Genomic DNA, 15,200 nt, shown 5'->3' with positions numbered 1-15,200 from the left:
TCCTTTGTTCTTCTGTGCATATGGTAATTTTTTTCTTTTTCCATTCTGCAATTCAGTTTAAAATAAATTTTAAAATTTACAAAATATACTGTACAACAAAAGCATGGATTATTGTAGAAATGGAGATTCTGTTAAGATAAATATGGTTGTTAAAAAAAAAAGGAGGGGGGTTGTCATGGTCAAACCTGTGTTTAAGAAAAACACTTTGGCAGCTATGTAAAGCCTGCATTGGAGTGATAAGACTCTTTTAGGAAGGACTAGCCTTCTTATATTAGTCCAGGAAAGAGGCAATAAAAGTCTGAACCAAGATACTGATTGTGTGAGTAAAGAGAAAATCACATTAAATGAGAGAAGAAATGACAAGATTTTGCAACTGATTTGGAGTGTGATGATAAGTAAGAATGAGGGGTCTAGGATGACACAGAGGTTGTAAACTAGATGGATGGTGCCCTCAGAAATAAAAGGGAAGTCTAGAAAAGGGGAACGTGTGGGGAGGGGCAGGGGAGAGATAATGAGTTCTAGTTTGGATGTATTTTCCTTTCAACCAATCAACATTTATTTTGAGTTTTACAATTTTCCCCCTATTCTTGCTTCCCTCCCCCCACAGAAAGTAGTCTGTTAGTCTTTACATTGTTTCCATGGTACACATTGTAGATGTAGAGTTTAAAACATTTGCTATTGGGGTGGCTAGGTGGTGCAGTGAGTAGAGCACCAGCCCTGGAGTCAGGAGGACCTGAGTTCAAATATGACCTCAGACACTTAATAATTACCTAGCTGTTTGGCCTTGGCAAGCCACTTAACCCCAATGCCTTGCAAAAAACAAAAAACAAAAAAAAACACCATTTGCTATCCAGTTTGAAATAAGTAAAATACAGTGGTGTTCAGGAAAAAGACAAAGGCTAGATTAAAAAGATACAGGAATCATCTTTATTATGGTAATAATTGAATCCATGGAAACTTATAAAATTATCAAGGAAGAGAGTATTGAAAGAAAAAAGAGGGCCCAAGATGGACCCTTGAGAGGCAACCACGGGTAATAGGTGTGACATAGATGGAGAAAGATGAAGAAGGATCAGTCAGACAGATAGAAAGAAAACAAGGAAAGGCAGTATCAAGAAAACCCAGGTAGGACAGACCATATCCAAGAAAAAGTAATGACTGGACACTGTAGAGATGTAAAGAAGCAAGAGAAAAGGAAGAAGGAACCCATTTATTTTACTTAGTCCCAGAAAGTTAGAAGGAGACACAGTAGATGGAGTTATAGAAAGAGAGATCCCAGCTAGACTTTTTTTTAAAGGAAAAAAGTTTATAGCAATTAGATTAGTTTAAATAATTAAATGGGCTGCCTTGTGAGGCAGGAAGCTTCCCATTTCTGACAATCTTCAAATGGAGACTAGAGATTACATTGGGGATATGTTGTAGAGGTGAAGCCTGGCCAGGTAGGGATTGGAGAAGATGAACTCAAAAATTCTATTACAAAGTGAATATCTGCCCTTTCTACCTCAAAAGAGATCACTGATAAGAAACTTCTCTGCATGGCCTAAGGTTTCCATTATTATTAATCCCTTGTCTATTCATTCTTGTTATCCCTATGTTCTATGTTATGACTTCTATGCTGTTCCTTAACAGATGAAGGAAAATAGAGTTATTGCTGCTGGTACTGTATGCCTCCTCTGTGTCAACTTGAAGTCTAAAGGGTCTAGAAGACCCCTGGGAATAACTGGATGATTAAGCAATAAACTGGAAATTAAGCAATAAACAAACAGGGAAGGTAAGAAGATAATGAATGGAAGTGTGGGGACAAAGGAATGATTCATGGGCTAATAAAAAAAAGCTAAGTCCATGTTTTATTAAATTTAAAATATATAAGAAAGTCAAAATTAGTCTTAAGTTTTGGGAGGGGTCCAAAAAACCCCATGAATTATAACTTATGTCCTCCTTTCTGAAGTCAGTTATGTAGTGACTTAGTTGGCAAATGTGATTTATGTATGATTGATGTCTCAATTGTGACAATGTCATCACAGGCACCTAAAGCAAAACCTCAGGTATCCAAAATTTTAGAGAAAGTGTCCTTTTGAATAACAGTTTTCTAGACAATGGGGTGGTTTTTCTTTTTTAACCATTAAATACCAGAATTTATATTTAAATAATTTTGAATGAAAATCTTTCCAAAATGCAGTAACAGACAGCAAGAAAGATTCACAGAATCTCAAAAGTAATGGAGCTCAATCTGTCCCCTAGCAAGAATCTTGTCTTCAAGGACACACCCAACAAATGATCATCCAGCCCTTATCTGAAGACTAGTCAGAGGGAACCCATGACCACATCAGAATTGTTCTCATTGTTACAAGATTTTTCCTTACATCTTGCCATCTGCCTCTCTCCTATTTCCACCCATTGTTCCTAATTTTATCCTCCGCCTTGTTCAACTAAGCATGTTAAATGCAACATAACCTTTTCCTGATGACTCAGGGTTACCATGTTGAATATCAATTATTCTACTACCCCAAAATGCCTTCTGGGTGTTTGCCCCACATGTTAGCTAGCTCCAAAAGGTTGAACTTTACAAAGCTTTTATGCTAGATTTTATGGGGAAGGGGAGATCAGTCAAAAGTTTCTATTTGCTATTGTCAGTGTAGCCTTTTTTTTTTTGCTACCTGTAATCTTCAGCTAACTTTTCTTTTTTAAATACTTAGATACTAAATTTCAGATGATCTATATTAGTCAATTTGCATTTATTAAGCTCCTACTATATGATAGGTATGGTAAAGTTCCAAAAATTATGAAATCATAGATGCTCAATCTATTAATGCAATGATATATTATTTCCAATAACAGATTATCTTTCAAATATAGCTTTATATTTGTATGATGTGGGCAATCATTTTATTTTTCTATGTCTCACTCTTTGCCCATCTATAAAATGGAGCTAATATTACTTACATCACTTATCAATTCTCTTTAGAAGTTCAAATGAGATAGAAGGAAGTAAAGCCTTAAAACCTTAAAGCATGTTGTAAATTGGAGTAATTATTGTGGTTATTATGATAAAACACTAGAAAAGGAAGGTACAGAAGAAATCTTGATCACAAGGATTTTTCCAGTGGGAAAAAATATGAAGTTGATACTTCTGTGGTTTCCAAATAACTAATTATTTTCAATAAGATTTCAATAAGATTCTGGAGATCTCTTTAAATTTTCTCCTCACGCTTGCTCTCCAAGGTGAGCATATGTACTAGCTCATAAGCAATTCTGTCATCTGCTACAGATTTCATTGTTTCCAGATGTTTTATATCCTTCATCTCTTTGATATTCTTCTATACTTCAAGGATCAGGTGACATTCTGAGGTAATATGTTACTAAGTTCTACAAGTACAAAATAAAAATGAAGATGCCTTACTTCTGGAGAGTGCTTCATACTGTTTTCATAATTTGTACTTTTTCACAGATTAAGTCATTAGATTCTGACAATAATTTAGTTTCATTGACTTCCTTCAAGTGCTTGCTAAAATCTTATCTTCTACAAGATTTCCTCCCCATTCTCCTTAATCCTAGTGTTTCCCCTCTATTGATTATCCCCAATTTATACTGTATACATCTTGTTTGTACATGATTGATTGTATATTATCTCTCCCATTAGATGATGAACTCTTTGAGAACAGGGATTGTCTTTTATTTTTCTTTATATTTCCACTGGTTAGCAAAGTGCCTGGAACATGGAAACTGATTAGTCAATTTACTAACAAAGATCTTTAGATCAATTATTGTTTCTCTATTTTATAGACTGGAAAACTGAAGTTCACAGGTTGACTTGCCTCCAATCACCTATCTGACAGTGATAAATCAGGACTAGAGCATAGGATTAAATCTTTGGTCCAGTGATCTTTTGAGTATACCACATTGCTCATCTCTTTACAGAATCTTTAAACCAGAGAGTTTTAAAAATAATATAATTATTGTCCTGTCATTTTTACCATCGTGTCCAACTCTTTGTGACCCATTTAAAGCTTTCTTAGCAAAGATATTCAAGGGGTTTGTCATTTTCTTCTCCAGTTCTTTCTAATAATTACTAGTAACTCCTTAATCTATAATCAGAACTTGTTCTATCTTCTGTATAAAGAGGTAAATGATGGAATCATATAATCTTAGAGCAAGAAGAGGTCTTAGAGATCACCTGAATTAGGGCTTCTTAACTTGGGATTCTTAAACTTATTAATTTTAATATTTTGATGACTGTATTTTGATATAATTGGTTCCTGTTGTAATCCTTTATAGTTTCTCTTTTGTATTTAAGACATTATCTGAGAAGGATCTGTAGTCTCCACAAGTCTGCCAAAAGGGTTCATGATTAAAAAGAAAAGATTTAAAAACCATACTCCAAGTCAATCCCCTCATTTAACAAATCCTTGAAATAGTTGGATTTGATTTTTTGCCAACTTTGAAGAGGTCTTATAATGTTAGCAAGATGCTTAGTTCCTTTTGCCTTATCTTTCTACCACCTGGTTTTCATATCACAAGTCCTTTGTGGGTCTCAACCTAGGTCTATTGACAATTCAGTCTCTTTTGCCTTGAGTGTTCAAAAGATTCTTTACGGAATCAGTCCTTGGATCTAATGTTAATTCCCTTTGAGCGAATCTTGGTGCTTTCTGGTAGAGCATCCAAGAGTTCCTTAGTGGATCATAACAGGGGAGTTCTGAGCATTCCAAATCTTAAGTGTACCTTCTTGCTGTCTTTGATTAATTTGCTTCTGTTTTCCTCTTATAAATTAGTCAAAATGAGTGATTTGTTTGAATCTATAAATCCTTCGGTGCTAATTTTCTGTGGACATTGTTTCTGAAGTTTCTCATGTTTCCAAGCTAATTTGAGGAGATGAGTCAATGAGGAATCCAAGAATCTTAACTTTCTTGCAGGGGCTGTTGGGCAACCACAGCCATTGAAGCAAGGATTTAAGATGATGTACAATTATCACTGGAGTGAGAAAAGTAGGCTTAATTGAACTAGAATCAAAGAAGTCAGAATATAGAATTTAGAAATGAGAATCAAGCAACTAGACAGAAAGTTTGGCACCCACTAATTTCTCAGGCTCTGCCTCTTTATAAGAAAAAGCACTGGTGTAGGACATGGGGGGGGGAGTCAATTTAGAAAAGAAGGGTGAGCCAACAAGCTGGTCTTCAAGGACTCACATCTGGATAGGAAATGAGATTTTAAAAATCAGAAGCCAGACAGACAACATTCCCCTTATTCATGGGTGGGGCCTCAGACATACTTTTGAAGAGACCAGGAACAGATGTTCCCAGAGCTTTCTCAGAATGAGGGGAAGGAAGTGGGCTCTGGTCAGAAGACCAGGGTCTCTGTAGTAATCTGGTGCTACTGTGGAGTGGAAAGAACACTGAATACTTCCAGCTTTTTTACATAAATAAGCTATTGGGATCTAGATGATCTTGGACAAGTGATTAAGTTATCTGACACTTGGAATCCTCATCTATAAAATGAATAGGTTAGATGACATCTTAAGAATTTCTCTAACTTATCATCTACAATCTTTTGATTATTCTAGGGAACTAAAAAATAAATGAGCTACTGCTTAGCAGCAGGAGACAAAGAGTTCAAGCTATTTACAAAGCTCAGTGTAGTTCTCCTTCTCCAACCTTCCCTGCCCCCATGTCACAAAACTTTTGTTTTAAAGATGAAATGAGATAATATTGTTAAAGTCTTAAAGCTCAGTAAAATGTAAGATGATGTTATTCTTCAGAGATACCATCCATGCTTACATTAAATAAACTAAAATTTGTTGATGAATCAACAAATCTAGTTCTCCAATCTCAGATTCTTAGAAGCGACTATCTAATCTAAACCACCTTCATTTTACATAGTAGGAAACTTATTTCCAGAAAGATGAAGTGGATTGTCATAAAATCTTAGGCTCATAAACAACTGAAAGGGGCTTCAGAGGTCATCTGGTCTAACACCTTCATTTTACAGATAAGGAAACTGAAGCACAAGTTGGTTAAGTGACTTGCCCAAATTAACACAACTAGCAAGTAGAAGCACTGGGATTTGCACCCATGTTTTCTGACTCCAAATCTAGCCTGTTTTGTTGCATCAGAACCAAATGGCTCACTTATTAAGGTCACCATTGATAAGTGTTAAGTTCAAGTATTCTAGGTCTTGAACCCAGGACTTCTAATTCTACCAGTGCTCCTTCTACTATGCTGGTTACACATCTTTCCACAAAACCTCTAGAGAAGACTGATCTAAAGAACTGACTAGAGTTTTTTTTTTTCCTTTGGTTCAAGATTGATTGATTTGGGATCCATGAGGCTTTTTTTTTTTAAAAAAAAATTTCAAAATATTTTAAGATAACTAATTTCCTTTGTAAGCCTATGTACTTTTATTTGATGTTTTTCAAAGCATTATCCTGAAAAAAGGTCCATAGGCTTCACCAGATTGCTTGAGTAACAATGTCCATCTGGTATCTTTTATTTTCCTTAAATGAACAAATCCATCTCATTTTCTAGGTATCCAAAAGATCAATGGTTTTCTTCATGCTACTTCTCATGGGTAAGCCATCATTGGCAATGTGTTACAGTCTACTTAGACCCACCATATGTCTTTTTTATCTCCCTTTGGTTACTTGTCATTTTGATTTTCCTAAGATCATGATATCCCATAATCCGTAGCCAAATGACATTGCTAGTTAAAATACTGCTAGTTAAAAAGATCAAGGCAATAAAATTTGGGAGCGCTGAAACCACTGTAAAATTTCCCAAATGAGATAGAGTTCAATCTTTTCCTACTATTTATTTCTAGGCCAAGCTCCCATATGTCTATTTGACATACATATCTGTCAGTAATAGAATACTGACTCAATGAGCTTCCCATAAAGTCATACCATCATCTAGGCTATACCTATTTTTCATTTAGTTTTTATTTCTAATATGGATGCTCTGGGCCAGTTTTTTCCCCCCCGATAACAAATACACAAATGTATAGTCAAGCAAAACAAATTCTCACATTTGCCATGTTTGAAAATGTATGTCTTGATTTCTTCACCACTCTGCTTTGTGATCAGTTCTTTGTAGTAATAGTTGCTTACTGTATTTGTCAGAAGTCTCAAGTTTTTCACTAAAGTTGAGAATTGTTATAATTTCCTTATGTTTTTAATCATTTTCCTATTTCTGATTACTTCACTCTCTTTCAGTTCATACAAATCTTCCCACATTTCTCTAAAATTGTCCCTTTCAATGTTTCTTACAGCCAATAATATCCCATTACATTCATATATCATAATTTATTTTAGCTATTGCCCTATTGAAGGATACTGTTAGTGTCTGGTTCTTTGTTACCATAAAAGGATTTGCTAGAAATATTTGTGTACATATGGATCCTTTTCCACCTTTTTGGATTTCTTCAGAACATCAGTCCAAATCTTTTTCAGAGTACTGTGAATTTTACCAATGAGACTTTGCGGTATTACGGGGTTCTGTATAATAAACAGCACATTATCATCAAATAGGAGCATTAGAACTGCACCACTGGGTGGCTAGGTGGCGTAGTGGATAAGGCGCCGGCCTTGGAGTCAGGAGTACCTGGGTTCAAATCCGACCTCAGACACTTAATAATTATCTAGCTGTGTGGCCTTGGGCAAGCCACTTAACCCCATTTGCCTTGCAAAAACCTAAAAAAAAAAAACTGCACCACTAATAGTTAATCTTTTTATCTGGACTCTATCCAGAATATCTTTCAAAATAGTGGTAATTATCTTAGATAACTATAATTTTCCCTGTTTTATACCTACTTCTCAATAGAATCTCTGAACTTATTTGGGAAAGCAGATAGAGCACGGGGCCTGAGGCTAGGAAGACTCATTTTCCTGAATTCAAATTTGACCTCAGTCACATAGTGTATAACCCTGGGTATTTGCCTTAGTTTCCTTATCTGTAAAATGATCAGAAGAAGGAAATGGTAAACCACTCTAGTTTCTTTAACAAGAAAACCCCAATGCGGCCACAAAGAGTCAGATTCAACTGGAATAACTGAATGAAAACAACATCTTTATGGTCATAGACACAGAGTCACACTATAATTTCAATTTTTGCTGGGATAAGGAGGGTTTGTTGAATATCTCTCCTGAGACAAATGATGCTCAAAGTCATTTGAATAGCGAAACAAATTGCGGCACATGGATATAATGGAATAATCCTGTGCTGTAAGAAAGCATGGAAAGAGTTAAATGAATTGATGAAAAATGAAGAAAACTTAACCAGAAAAAAAAATATGCACAATGACTATAAAAATACTTATGGATAGAATAATTACAAAACAGTGGAAACTGAATATTTCAAAATTATAAAGAAAAACTTGGCTCCAAAGAAGTCTTATAAGAATTTTTTTGTAGCTCTATGGAGGAGTTATGGAACACTGAAAATAATGTCAATTTTTTTATTGTCTTAATCGTCTTTGTCGAATTTTTCTTCTTCCTCTTTTTTCATTTATACTTTTTTTTTTTTTTTTACAACATGTGGCTTTCTAAGAGTGAAAATGAGGGGATATGGGGGGGAAGTCCAGACAGTGTAAAAATAAAAAAAAAATTAAAAGTCTATTTAAAAGAAACAAACAAGCATAAATAAACAATAGCACTAGCGGGAGCTAATGTTGTCTAGACTTCTTCTGTCACATTCAACCATGATGATGAGATTTGCTGTTGAAAATCATCTGTGACAATGCTCACCTGTTCCCTTCACATCGGTTTTTTTTAAATCAAAGATACCTTCCATGCATGCAGGCACTATTTTAGAGAAGGGGAGGTTTTAGAGAAAGGGAAAGAAGCATATGAATTAGTAATTGGGGATTTCCTCTTGATCATCTTTATTTTAAAGGTAGAAACACCATCTCTGTTCCTTAGCATTCCTTTGGAATTCCTTCTTTCTTGAAGATCCCTTTAGGATTGCGCCATCTTCAGGACAGATTCTGTCTCTCTCTCTCTGTCTCTCTGTCTCTCTCTCTCTCTCTCTCTCTCTCTCTCTCTCTCTCTCTATACATATATATATGTATATATATATATATATATATGTATATATATATATATATATAAATAATTTGGTCAGATTTGGATATCCTTCTCGATTGCATTTTCTGAGATATTGCCGTTCTCAATGGTGCATCAGGTCTGAGGGTTCCTGATCATTATTAATGAAATCAGATAAAAATAAAAACTCTATCAGAACCATTCCATTTTGTGTTTATTTGTTGTTTCTTTCCAGTCTGTCTTACAAATGTTCTCAGGTTGATCTGGCTTAGCTGAATCTCATGTTTTGTTTATCCCCAATGACTTGTGAATCAATATTACTTATGGTTTTCTATCATCCTCCCCTCTGCTGGTTTGCAGATGAGTTTATGCTTTAAGATGATGTCCTCTTTCTTGATCCCACATCTCTTTGCTTGTCAAGATGATTAAATATTTGTTGGCTGAGACTGATTTTGAACTCTTTCATTCTCTTCATTGGAGCCATTATTTTGCTTTGGTTACATTCTCTGAAAAAATGTGGGCAGTGAGAATCAATGCCTTCGCTTTTGACCTTTTTCCCCTTTCTCTTAGAGAAGACTAATTAAATGAGGTTGCCATCATAATATGCAACATATTCTTCTCCTCTTTATCACAATATCATCCCAGGATTTAGAGCTGAAATGGACCATGGGGGCCACCCTATTCGTTTTAGAGACTAGCAAGCTTAAGTCCCCAAGGGCTAAATTGTCTTGGCCAAGGTCATATAGATACTAACAGAGGCAGAATTCAAACTCAGGCTCACCAACATCAAACCCATTGTTCTTTTCACTGTATCATGCTAATTTAATATTTACTTAGCCTGTCTATAATTGGCCTTGTTTTAAAGTATCTGAATTACTACAAAAGATTAAATTGATACTTAGCCTGGGTCATTCAAGGCAGTATATATTGAGGAGTCCTGGTGAAGGAGGAACTAGGATCAAGGAATTAGAGCAAATAATATCAAGAGTGTTGGTAGAGGCTAGATAAGCAAAGAGAAGCAAAGAAAAAGAAAAAAATAAATAAAGGGGCAGCACAAAGTGGGAAGTTCAATGACAATAAAGACCTGGGAGAAATTTAAGAGTTGGGAGGCATAGCTCAAGGTAGGTTAGACAAAGGATTAGATGAATGGTCAGCAGTTTAAGAGATAAGCAATAATAAGAAAATCCCAATAAGAGGCAGTCACACTGGTGAGAGAACTAATGTATGGCAATAGGCAAACAGTGAAAAAACCTGATATGAGGAAGCCTAGTTTCTTAATCTGAACTGTCTTTATTCTTCTTTCATTGTAATAAGAGCCAATCTCAAGCAAGCTTAGCCTTTAAGTCATGTTAAATAAAGACATTGAGTTAGGACAAGGACAAGAAGCATGTGAAACATAAGGTTTTTACCAAAGATGATTTCAGTCTTCCCAGACATTTTGAATATTGTAATCAACATGGCAATATTGATTACCCACAATGATTCACCCTATCTTTGACCATTCCTTGAGTCTATCCATGTCTGTGCAAGGCAGATATGAATCAACAAGCTGCTCCTGCAATCCCATAAGTAGTCATGGAGCTGGATCATCCTTCTTATCTAATAAATTGCTTCCCACTTTCAAGCATGGATAGGGAGACAGAATAGATACAGGAGGGGTGGGATGAGAGTTAGGTATATTAAGAGGACAACCTCACTGTTCCCCAATGTTCCATACTTATTTTTGTTCCTTAGTATCATACTTACTATTTTAATGACTTAACTACCTTGCTAATTCACTTCAGCACATCATGTTCTATTACTCATAGTTCTTAATCTGTCTGTTGCTTCCCATCTTGTATTTGAGTAGTCTGGTGTTTCTCCTTAAGCCTGGACCTTATATTTGTCTTACTGAAAATTTCTTGTTCCCTGCTACCCCTGTCAAGTCATCTTGTGCTTATTTTTAAGTAATTTTGTATATATTATAAATCTACATGTGGTCTTTCTCACTAGAATATGTTACTTGAGGAAAAAGAATGATTTTTTTTTTCTGGCTTTTATTCCCAATTCTTAGACCAGTAGCAGTTACATAGTGGATGCTTATGAAATGCTCATTTCATTCTAATCAGACTGAGACTTCTATTGTTGTTTCCAGACCCTAATTCCCTACTGAGAGATAGGAGGTAGCTGTGTGTGGATATGACAGACTAAGAAGTGTACTGTCTGTCTCAAGGACATGTCTAAGATATGACAGAGCTTGTCAAGAGTCATCAGGCACTATTGATAATTCTAGAAGTAATCTTAAAGCATTTCAGGAACTAGAATCTTCTGGATAAGAAAGTAAAGACCTTTGAGCTGCACAAGGTACTTTTCTTGTTGAATAAGAAAGAGCAGGGCGCCCAAAGGGCAACAAAAATGTGCATACCCTTTGATCCAGCAATACCACTACTGGGTCTATACCCTGAAGAGATGATGAAAAAGGTTAAAAACATCACTTGTACAAAAATATTCATAGCAGCCCTGTTTATGGTGGCAAAGAATTGGAAATCAAGTAAATGTCCTTCAAGTGGGGAATGGCTTAACAAACTGGTATATGTATGTATGTCATGGAACACTATTGTTCTATTAGAAACCAGGAAGGATGGGAATTCAGGGAAGTCTGGAGGGATTTGCATGAACTGATGCTGAGTGAGATGAGCAGAACCAGAAAAGCATTGTATACCCTAACAGCAACATGGGGGTGATGATCTTATTCATTCCATCAGTGAAACAATCAGGGACAATTTGGGACTGTCTGAGATGAAGAATATTATCTGTAATCAGAGAAAGAACTCTGGAGTTTGAACTTTTTGATATTGCTATCTCTTATACTTTTTGTTTCTTCCTATTCCAGAATAACAGTCCATATTATTCTTGATTCTCAAGTACTTGGACCCTAAGGACTCTAAAGCTGAAAACAAACTGGTCCTAAGAAAACAAACTGATATCTTATTGGCTGATCTTGCTATTTCTTATACTTTTTGTTTCTTCCTTAAGAATATGATTTCTCTCTCATCACATTCAATTTGGATCAATGGATACCATGGAAACAATGTAAAGACTGGCAAATTGCCTTCTGTGGGGGATGGGGGGGAAGGAAGTAAGATTGGGGGAAAATTGTAAAACTCAAAATAGATAAAATCTTTAAAAAAAAAAAAAAGAAAGTTTGAGGGGAGGCTAGGTGGCACAGTGGATAAAGCACCGGCCCTGGAGTCAGGAGTACCTGCGTTCAAAAAAAAGGAAGAGTAGAGTACAGAAAGTGAACAGATATTCAAAGACATGATATTATACAAATATATTGCACATGTATAATCTATTTCAAATTGCTTCTTATCTTAGAGAAGGGAGAGGAAAGGGAAGAATTTGTAATTCAAAATTGTTTTTAAAATGAATGTTAAAATTGCTTTTACACGTAGTTGGAAAAGATAAAATATTGTTTAAAAAACTCAAAAAGATAAAAAAAGAAAAAATTCAAAAAGAACTCAACTCAAAGACATGATATTAATGAAGACATGGTTAACTATAATAAATAATAAAGGAACAGAGGTGCACCCATGAAGACTGAGAGTTTGGTAGTAAACTTATTATTTATCAAAAGAACTTTAATTTCATGTTGCATAGAATAAGAACAAATTGCAATGTGGTCAAGAAGGCAATCAAGATGATGAATTATCTGGAAGACATGACCTTTGAGAAACAGTTGAAGGATTAAAGCGAGGATGCCATGGACTTTTAAAAAATATTTTGATAACTATGTTTGAATATAATTTCTCTTGTAATCTTATGTATTTTATTTTAAGCCTTTAAAAATATTCTTCTGAGAATAGTTCCTTAGGTTCCACCATCTTGCCAAAGGGATCCATGACAGAAATAAAGGTAAAGACAACCTAGATTAGAGAGATTTTACCCTTGTCATTCCCACTGCCACCAGCCAAGCCCTATTCCAGAATAACAGTCCATATTATTCTCGATCCTCAAGCACTTGGACCCTAAGGACTCTAAGCTGAAGAATAGGAGAGTTACAGAACTAACCATCTGACCAACAGAGAAGATTCAGGTTTTCTGACCCAGTTCCTTTCTTCCTGCCTAGAATCAATCTGTGGTCCCCAGACTCTCCATTCTTCTCAGTCTATTTTCTTCTAATGTTCTCCTGAAGGATTAGGTCACAGGACTAAGCCCCGGCAAAGAACTTCTCCCATCCCCAAGCACATCCTAGGTAGACTCCACATTTTGGGAGTTGGGGTAGGATCAGAAAGGATAGGTCCTCAACTGATATGTGCCTCACAAACAATCATAAAGAGAAACTTGGCATTGATCCAGAATGCCAGCTGGCATTGTGCACTGAGTCATCATGGTACCTATTGATCTAAGACTGTAGTAGTAACAGCCAAGCTCAATGAAAAGTAACTGGAGATGTAGCTTCCTGGGAGCCCTGGAAAGTAGCTACTCGATAATCTCTTTGAAAAATAGCAAGATAAGGAGCAGCTAGCTGGTGCAGTGGATAGAGCACCTCTATCCACTCAGGAGGAACAGAGTTCAAATTTGACCTCAGACATGTGCCACTTGGTAACTGTAAGACACTGGACAAGTCACTTAATCCCATTGTCTTACCAAAAAAATACCCCAGCAAGATGGCATCCTTATATCATCCAATTTCACTTTAAGAACAAGTTCTATTGAGAGTGAAAAATGCACCTGGTTTGCTTTCCGAGAGCATGGTCTCCTGGGGACTCAAAGGGCTGGTACTCGGAGATTCCCGGTGGGTGGAAGATGCCCGGAGAGTCACCATCCCTTTTCCAGTGCAAATTTTGGTAGGATCCATGTCTGGAAAGAAAGGACCCAGAGGAGAAAGCTGAAAGAAATGCAAAACAGCAGCAGGATAGAGCTGGCTAAGAAAACAGTAACAGATTGGAAGTCAGTGGAACAAACTTACACCCTTGTGAATCCATCAGACGCTTTTACTGATGCAAATTAACCTTTGTCTACAAATATCTCCCTAGGAGGCATCCACAGTGTATTTGTTGAAGGTGGGGGTTGGGTAGGGAATATCAAGGCAAACTGTGAAATCCAAATAAATGTAGGACCCCTATAGAGAGCTAAATCAGTTTTTAAAACATAAACATGTTTATTTCCTTGATGAAATTCATTTTAAGACTGTGCTTTCTCCATTGAGATTGAGAAAGGACTGAATAAGATTCTTCATGCTTCATGACCATCCTTTTAATTTGATATAGCAGGTCACACATGAATTAAGATACCCATCATCTTTTTTTTTTCCTTGTAGGAAAACAGAAACATCTCTTAGGACCAGATAGCCAAGATCCTGGATGAACTAACAGAAAATCAGTCTCACCTGTGAAGAAAAAAAGTCTCATGTTCAAGAGTGTTAATAGTTTTTCCAAAATGAAGAGAATTAGTTGAGTGATGTCACTTAAAAGAAAATATCTAGAAACCCCAAGACTTCCAAACCTGCCTGAGCACAAATCCAAACTGCCATGATCTCTTGTGTCTGTGTATTTTCATAGAGCCTTAAATGGTCCCCAAACACCTCCAAGAACCATCTGATTTGGAAAGATTTAAAAATAAGCCACAATAAATTTGGTCCGAATTGATTATGACCCGAGGCAGACAGGTTTGGAAGGGTTAGGGTGATGTTGTTCAACAAGGTTGAGTTATGGTCAACTGGTTATTTTTCAGTTAAAAATCTCTTTGCTTTGCCTCTATCCCCAAATTTTCTGACTTAGGATCAGAGAGGGAATTGAGATTCATTTCAGGATCTATGCATTGAATAGAAGTGAGGGAGGGGCGGCTAGGTGGCGTAGTGCATAAAGCACTGGCCCTGGAGTCAGGAGTACCTGGGTTCAAATCCTGTCTCAGACACTTAATAATTACCTAGCTGTGTGGCCTTGGGCAAGCCACTTAACCCTGTTTGCCTTGCAAAAAAAAAAAAAAAAGAAGTGAGGGGACACGGACCCATCCAACTCCAATAACCTTCCCAACCCGTCAAAGGAAAACTGAGGCCTATTTCTAATTTGTTTCTGACTCAGAAGAGTCCATTTTCTGATTTCCAATGAGAAAGTGGTTGATACTGGGGCAGGACAGAGCTGCAGAATAGATACCCCATCCAAATGCATTTTTTTCTCATTTAAAAAAA

General features: G+C 36.2%; 1 protein-coding gene across 50 annotated transcripts in view; it reads right to left on the bottom strand.

Moving 5' to 3' along the window:
• SORBS1 (sorbin and SH3 domain containing 1) overlaps positions 1–15,200 on the bottom strand; it is a 306,979-nt gene that overhangs the window by 128,276 nt on the left and 163,503 nt on the right. For all 50 annotated transcript variants that reach the window (XM_074233269.1, XM_074233279.1, XM_074233271.1 and 47 more), the window contains one exon: positions 13,742–13,870. In XM_074233269.1, the coding sequence (XP_074089370.1) occupies positions 13,742–13,870 (129 nt within the window). The remainder of the gene's footprint in view (positions 1–13,741; positions 13,871–15,200) is intronic.

Source organism: Macrotis lagotis, chromosome 4, assembly GCF_037893015.1.
Source record: "Macrotis lagotis isolate mMagLag1 chromosome 4, bilby.v1.9.chrom.fasta, whole genome shotgun sequence".
In the NCBI taxonomy this organism is placed as follows: Eukaryota; Metazoa; Chordata; class Mammalia; order Peramelemorphia; family Peramelidae; genus Macrotis; species Macrotis lagotis.
The sequence above is the reverse complement of the archived record's forward strand: the minus strand, read 5'-3'. Positions and strand labels throughout refer to the sequence as shown.